Below are 8333 nucleotides of genomic sequence, written 5' to 3' on the forward strand. Positions count from 1 at the left end.
TAGTTTGCCATAAGACTAGTAGTGTTTTCTAGATCAAATAAGAAAGCATCGTTCTGTTAGTAAGGCAAACGTTTGAGACCGTTTTCTGAACCATGTCAGAGTTTTCTTAACGCTTTTAATTTGGAAATTTTAGCCAGCAGAATAAAAAATTTGGACTTTACTTTTAAAGACAATAGAAAATAAAAACGGAAGCCTTTTTGTTTTTACTATTCTTATTTCAATTTTCCATTCTCCTCCAGTAAATGTTACTGACCCAATAGAGGCATACATCAAAGAACTTTTTTCACACTTAAAACCTTTTTCTCATTTAATTTTTTGTAAAAATTGTGGCAGTTTTGACTTACATAAACTTTCTCAATTTATATTCAAATAAAAAAAAGTTGTAATTATAATCTGTATAAGAATTTTTTCTCTGCAAATATTCAATAATGTATTTTTTACTATGTTCATTTTGAAACAGAAAAAAATGCACACAAAAAAAAAAGCAGTTGACAGACTCACCTCTGTTGGGCCTCCAAAATTTCTCCATCCCGTGTCTCATTAGCACGATACGCGACAGCTCAGTGAAGGACTCGATAACGTTGAAGTTGCAGAGAGGGCTGACTTCAAAAAAGGTCATGCTGTTCTTTTCAGCGTAAGCCCTCGCCTGCTCTGTAGGCACTTGCCGCTTAAAGGCCAGGTGAAGCCGGTTCCCTACAAGGATCCTGGGAACGCCTGGAGCGTGCTGAAAGACAAAGGAAAAGCTGCTGTGACTCTGGGTTTCAGTCACTTCTACCTACTGAATGACTTCACTCATCTTCTAGGCATAGACTTCAAACCACATTAGGATAGTAAGGAAAAAACAATCTCTTGTAAAAAAAAACAACAAAACAATTAAAGTAACAACCAAAGTCATCAGCATCTTTTATTGCATCACTGCAAGAGACCACCACTAAGTAGTGTTTAAAGTTGAAAAAGAAAAATGATCCATAAGTTCAGTATAAGCATTGGTTAATGCTTTGTGGAACCACTATCTAGTGCATTTCTTCCAGCTTTTGCTAATCTACAGACTGAAGATGTTCCCCGTTCTCTGTAGAGACGTAGCTGAAGCACAGTCCAGTTACAAATCAGAACACTTCAATGAACAGAAATTTAAGAAAAGGGAAAGCTTCATTATAAGGTCTATTAAAGGGTGCTGAATGCAGAAATACAAGAAGGCACTTCAGATTTTCATTTCTAAAACACCATTTTCTTCTTTACAAGTCTCTCTGCTTTGTGTAGGTGTGCTTTGATCCGTCGTGATAAATAATTCAATCATTTAGCTCGATAATATCCGTGGACATGCTTGTTTCTATACCTTGCATCTCCATCTTTTTACTAGACTGAATGACTAAATACACCCACCAATCCTCTCATTTCCTTAGAGTGAGAGCCACATGACTGAGGAGTAGCAAGTCAGAGAGAAATGCTAGTTGAAATTTGGGTAAACAGAAGGAATTGGTTTTAAATCAGAATTAGACAGCTACAGTCTTGGAGCAATTTGGATTCAAACTGAACTACATTGTTATCATTTACCACAGTCAGTCCTGGGATAACTGATGAATTGTCATGGGATTTGTGAATTCACAAACTCCTGAAAATACATCTTGTCAGGAGCCAGCAGAAGTGTTCTCCTCGATACAGAAATGTTTTGGACCAGTGACACGTATAGTGAGATCGCATCAATTAGAGATGGAGGGCTGAAGCAAAACAAACATGGCTGCGCTAACAGCTGGAATAGCCTCCATTTCTTTTTGAAAGATGAGCAAAAGGAGGTAATTTTTTACCTTTTTGGACAGGAAGATTATGTTGCATGTTTATGCGTTTCTCCCAACCGGATTTGGTAAAAGTTTGATTCATCAGTTAACTCCATGAAACAAATAAAGAAAAGTGATTTGTCTCAGCTGCTACTGCTGCTGTGATTGGCTAAAAAAAAAATGACATGGGAGGCAGGTACCCAATCAGCTCGGAGAATACTACTGAATGTTCCTCCCTTTTGCGAGCACTTTCTACAGGAGGCTTCCCTGATCGATCTGTGTCAAATTCAGAATGAATTACACATCAATCTGGCTTATGCCACGTTTGGACGATTTATCATCCAGCAAAATTTCATGACAGACTTAGGTTTGCTACAAAAAAGAAAAAGGTTCAAGGGAGGTGAATATCTCTGCAAGGAAATGCACAGTCAGTAACAGTAAGTTCGTTTTTTAGTCAACTGTGCATAGGTTAGGGTGATTACCTCATCAATTTCCCGGATCCAGCGATCAATCCCATCAAACGACCAGCCATTAGTGATGTCATATACAAGCAGGATGCCCTGACCAGAAAAGAAGTTCACATCAATAGTTTAGAGGATTTTACTTCGAATAAGGATGGACATAAGCTCCAACAGTTGTATCGGATAAAAATTGTCAAAAAGGTATTTTTTTTATTACAACAAAAAAAAGAAAAAAAAAAAGAAAAGAAAATCTTAAAATTGGTTTGGATAAGTTTGACTGTTTTTTCTTTCTAAGTACTAACCAACACTCTTTATCTACATTACAAATTCTGTGTCACACCCCCATAACAATGGGATTTATCAATGGAAGTCCAAATGTCCAAGTTTCAAGAAAATTTAAACTGGAATGACCCTTAAAGTCTAAAATTCAAGTCAGAAACTTGGTTGCAACAGGATGGTACCCGAGTTCCGCATTCAAGATGAATGCTACTTGCATGAACAGTAGAGATTGACTGATGCAGAATTTTTTTAAGGCCAATCACAATTACTTTTACATAAGTCTATAAGATATAAAAAAAGAAGAAACAACAATATTAAAAATCAAAACATTAAGAATGGGTAGCAAATAGAGGGAGCAGCAATGTATGCACTGCTTGTGATCTTAAGGCATGCTACTAATTAAATTAATTAATTGGCAAATGCTTGCACATAGTAACTGATATAAAAAGAAGAACTGGCCTAAACTATCAGCCCATGCATCGGTCATTCTCCAGTAAGCAGTAGTTAAGCTTTACCATTTTGACCATTTGCAGCAGCTCTTTATGTACTGTTCAAAATGCAGTTTTTCTCTACTTCAAATTGATCAAAAGGCACCGCCACACCTTGCAAATAATAATTTTCTATACATTTACATTAAAACAATGTAAAGCAGACACTAATCATAATCAGAATAATATTCAAATTCAATATATTTTGAAAACCAACACTACCCTCTCCTGCCTCTGGAAAAACTAGATGACTGTCCAACACTGTGTCCAACTTAGCAACTATTCAGCTGCCTCTAGCAACTTCTTTTCACTAAAGTAAGGAATTTATGTTAGATGGAAAAGCTTGATGTTCTGTATCGTGGCACAGTTCTCTCAAGTTCTGAGAGAACAGTTACTTTTTTTTTTTAAAGCCCAAAACAATAAACTGCTGTCAGCCAGGTTGCGGACCGCGCTATTAGATTGCTACAATAGTGTGAATACGAAAAACATATATATATATTTTTTAACTTTGTTTGGTATATTTGTGAATAAAGCTAGGGCTGCAACTAAATATAATTTTGCTCATCGATTATTCGGTCAAACATTTTTTGATTTATCAATTAAGGATCGCAAAGTATATGTTCTGGATAGACCATACTGATTTTATCTTAAATGCAAAATGTTTAAATTTATTTACAATTTTTGTATAATTACTGCTCAAAGTGTGTTGCTCTGTCAGGTATAGTCATGTTTTAAGAGTGTCAACACTCCAGTTAACAATCAATTACAAAATTAGTTGACCAATACTTTAATAATCAATTAATTATTTCAGCCCTAGTTAAAACCATGTTGTCGGAGATTACATCACCTTAACGTAGTATAAGTTTGGAATGTAAACAACTATATACAGCTATATCCTTATTTACGAACACATAAGACATACAGAGTCACATGTTGGCCAATACACACAAGATTTTATGAATCAGACATGAATCCAAGCAAATGATGCCAGTTATGACATAAAATGAGCATATTTGAACATGTATCTGATGCAATCAACTTGTTGGACATGTAACTTAATAAAGACACAGATTGAAACGTCTTTAGATATTACCTGTGCTCCACGAGAGTAAGACCTGAAGATGGTGCAGAATCTGCCTTGCCCAGATGTATCCCTGTTAAAGATGTAGAACCGTGGATCTAAATAAAATGATGAAACCACAACAGACCGGTAATTTAATAAGTCTAGAACCTCACCATAGCTCCAGCTTCACCCGTCTTCCGTCCAGAAGAATAGTGGTGGTCTTGTAATCAATGCCTATGTGCGTACAGAAAATAGATGCAATTAGATTACCAATTTCACTCTAGGCAACCGAGCACTAGATAGCAGATATTTACCACTGCTGTAGGCGTATGGAGACTCAACAGATCCGTCCTGCAAACTCTCCAAGATTTCGCCTTTACCGACGTCACTGTCCCCCACCAGGAGAAATTTCAGGAGATAATCGTAGCTCTTGACTGGACTGGTTTGAGTTCCCATCATACCACGCATTGGATCAGGTTTACTGAGAGCTTTAGAAGCTCCCCAGGAACTATCAGTGGCTCGGTGTTAAAGGACAACCCGAAGGGTCCCCAGAGAGTCAGCGGACGCCAGTAGACAGCTGTTTGACGTTAGCGCTGGCTAACTGGCTAGCTAGTATTCCAATTAGTATCTAAATATTTATTTGTTTGCCTCTATTGCTTAAGCGTTATACATGATATTTCTTACCGAACTTAAATACACAAATATTATTCCAGGCGTCTAGTATTAGACTCTCGTTTTAGTCAGCGATCTAAACAACAACATTGGCTGCTAGCTTACCCGTTAGCTAGCCAGCGAAGATAAATGTTAGCGCTACATTATTTAAACAGCGGTAAAGTTAAAACTACCTCGTCTTCTCTAACATTTAACTATACTAAATCAACCAACAATCTGTGTAAGCCGTGTTTTAATCACGAAAGAATAAAATGTTGAAGTCAAACCAAGGCCTTTCCGACAGTACCGACGCTGTGAGGGAACCGCAGGGCAGTGACGCCGATGCTTCTTCTTCTTCTTCTTATGTTTTTTATTGGTGTGTGGCAATGGACTTAAGGTGCATTTACCGCCACCTACCAGACCGGGGTGTGATCATCAAGGATGTCAGAGGGAAGTTATTAATAAATACCTCAATGATATGCACCAATCTGCATATTATCTATCAATCTATATCCACACAAACTCACATAAAAATGAGTATGTGTGTATATGCACATGCTAGTGACACCGTTTGCTAAGTCTTGTTCTTCTTCGCCTTCTTCTTAATTTTAATGGCGGTTGGCAGTGGATAAAAAAAAAAGATGCTCATAAAAATACAAAAACTTATCCTGTTTCCAATAAATAATGAAACAGACTCTTATATAGACGTATCATAAGCTTTTTTCCTTAAAATGTTTACCTGACTAAACTGCTCTTTTTCATGTCTAAGACTCTTTTTCAATTGTATTCTTTGTATATATTTCCTACAGGTACTATTGTTTCAGTTTCTTCAGAGACGTCAAATCTTCCTTTTTAATGTTTCCCTTATTAACTGTAACATTGAATTAAGTCCTGTATGTCCCAACCCTAGCCTAGTTATTATCCTTTCCTGTATTCTATTCCTTCCTCAAGCTTCTCCACCTTCCGTTGTATTCTGTGAAGCCATCTTCCCTTTATTTCTTCTTCCCACTGTTTTTGCCATTTATCTTGGATCTTTCTTTTACCCTCTAAATATCCACCTCATTTTGGGAAATTCTTGCCTATTTTGCATACCCAAATGGAAAAGCAAATAACTTAGGAACTGTAAGCCCAAATTACACTCACTCTCATTCTGGTTTGTCGACTCTTTAACCTTCTTGTCAGCCTTTTCATTTCCTCTCACGTCTATATGTGCAATGTTGGGACACTCCTCCAGAGGTTTTTGCACTTGTCATTTGCTTATGTTGCTTTGGGTCTTTCTGACTGGGATGGGATTCTTTTTGCAGCTTCAGCATAACTTATTCCGAGCTCCAATTTCACCTTTTGTATCTCCAGATCTTTTGCTCACTTTACGACCTTGATATGCTGCAGTATGTTCTCCACCACAGTTACAGCATTTAATTTGAACTTCTTTACCACACTTTCCATATACGTACTCTCCAGCACACCTTCCAAATCATTGTTTTCCCTTATATACTTTGACTATATGACCACTTTTTTGGGCATTTGAAGCTTTTCAGAGGTGGAGGATTGTATATTTTCACCTTTGTAGCTCATATATCCAATGAAAACCTTACTGGGTATCTGCTCTTCTTCAAATATGATCAACATCTCTAAGCTGTCATACCTTTCTCTATTTGTTGTTGTTTTTAACAATTTCACTTCTTTTACTTTTGCACCACTTATATTTTCTAGAATCTCTTGGTCAGTTACTCTTAGAGGAACTCCTTCAATGACACCCCTGCTAATCCTTTTGTTCTCTACCAAGCTCCACTGAAGCCTTTACCCCTCGACCTTGTTAATCCGTATAGCTTTGCCTTGTTGAGCGCTGTCTCTTCAGTTTATGAATGCGTCTCCACTATACAATATTTTGGCACCTTGGACTTCTACAAGTTTTTTTTTATCATTTTCGGAACTTCATCAGATTCCAATCTGCAAAAGAGCCTCCCTGATTAACTATTGTGAATTTTGTAATAATTTTGTTTTTCTGTGGAATTTCTAGATTGTTCATCACTTGATTGTTCTGAATTGGACTCCCCTTCATTTGGTTTCTGCTTTTTCCACTTTTTCTCATTTTTTTCCCCAAATCTTTTTATTGAAAAGTCAGAGGTAGAAACAATAGATAGTCTTCATGGTTACAAAAGACTTTCCATTTTTCAGACTTTATACACATTCAGAAAAACCACACCCTCCCCCCACCCAGACTGGACCCAAAAGTAATTACAATAGTTGTGATTGTAATGAATCAAAAAACAAACCAAAAAAAAAAAAAACAAGGCACCGACAGTAGACTTCAGTTTTTGTTTGTTAAATGTGGGCAGGCATCAGAATAAACAAACTAACACAGTAGGTGAATAGCTCGATCTGCATTCCAAGGTCCTCTTGTCCAACAAAGTATGCTTTTGTGTTTGCTCAGCTTTTTAATTGAAACCATACAATCTTTCAATCTAATGCAATGTTGGAGGAAGTTCTCGGAGGCCACTAAAGTATGAGAGAAAGGGTTAATTTTTTCTAATTTTTTTACTCTATGCTATTCCAATCTTCTTTGTTTCCCTATTTCCTTCTTCCATCCCACAACAATCGCTTCCTGTTTCCTCACTAAGTGAAGTGGAGAAATGTTTTTTTTTTTTTTTTTTTAGAAACATGCCGTTCTCAAACATGGACCTCCCATCAACCCATTTACTACATCACTTCCCATACAATAATTTTAAATGGTAATGCAGCCATTTATTTTTCGAGATAAAAGGAGAATTTCATTAAATTCGATAATTTATTTTAAACAATATGATATAAGTTTAAATGTTAGAAAGACTTAGGATAATATACTTTAAAATAGAGAGAAAAAAACCATATCAAATTGTAAGAAGAACATAGGTGCTTCAAATGTATCAGTTGATCTTAAGTCTTTTAACAGCCTACAAATATGAGATGCATTTTTGTCATTAACACACATAACACCAAAGACATGAGTGAACAAAGAGCAAGAAAACAATAAATCTCATAGGACATGTGTTATTATAAATTTCCTGCCCTTTGTATAAGTACAATGCAAAAGACAACACAAAACAAATTTACTCATTTCGTCTATACTTTGAATCCCTTACCAAAATGAAGTAGTGTATGTCTAGTTCAGGCATCCCCAATCTCGGTCCTCGAGGCCCACTGTCCTGCAGGTTTTAGAGGTTTCCCTGCTTTAGCACAACTGATTATAATGATTGCAGTAGAGCAAAAGCCTGTTAATCAGCTTTCAGTTAAAATCAGCTGTGCTAGAGCAAGGAAACCTCTAAAATCTGCAGGACAGCGGGCCTCGCGGACCGAGGTTGGGGATGCCTGGTCTAGTTCATATTCTAAAGTATTGCCAGGTATACAAAAGTATGTATCCCAGGTTTACCAGCTCCCAGATGGAAGTATTCTGGCAATTTTACAAAAAAATATCTAGGTTACTCATTACAAATGATTCACTAAATGGTAGAAAGGTGATCCTGGGTGACTTCAGAGATGGGAAGTAACGAAGTACAAATACTTTGTTACTGTACTCAAGTAGATTTTTCTGATATTTTTACTTTACTTTACTACTTATTTTTATGGCGACTTTTTA

General features: G+C 36.6%; 1 protein-coding gene across 1 annotated transcript in view; it reads right to left on the minus strand.

The window, feature by feature from the left end:
- LOC107089104 (ras-related protein Rab-40C-like) overlaps nt 1-5072 on the minus strand; it is a 6351-nt gene extending 1279 nt beyond the window's left edge. Inside the window, exons 1-5 of the mRNA XM_015381668.1 lie at nt 4381-5072; nt 4240-4300; nt 4097-4157; nt 2258-2335; nt 502-724 (exon numbers count right to left, since the gene is read on the minus strand). Of these exons, the coding sequence (XP_015237154.1) occupies nt 502-724; nt 2258-2335; nt 4097-4157; nt 4240-4300; nt 4381-4534 (577 nt within the window). The 5' untranslated portion in view covers nt 4535-5072. The remainder of the gene's footprint in view (nt 1-501; nt 725-2257; nt 2336-4096; nt 4158-4239; nt 4301-4380) is intronic.
- Nucleotides 5073-8333: the final 3261 nt, after the last annotated feature.

Source organism: Cyprinodon variegatus, unplaced genomic scaffold, assembly GCF_000732505.1.
Source record: "Cyprinodon variegatus isolate N-32 unplaced genomic scaffold, C_variegatus-1.0 Scaffold238, whole genome shotgun sequence".
NCBI classification, from domain to species: domain Eukaryota; kingdom Metazoa; phylum Chordata; class Actinopteri; order Cyprinodontiformes; family Cyprinodontidae; genus Cyprinodon; species Cyprinodon variegatus.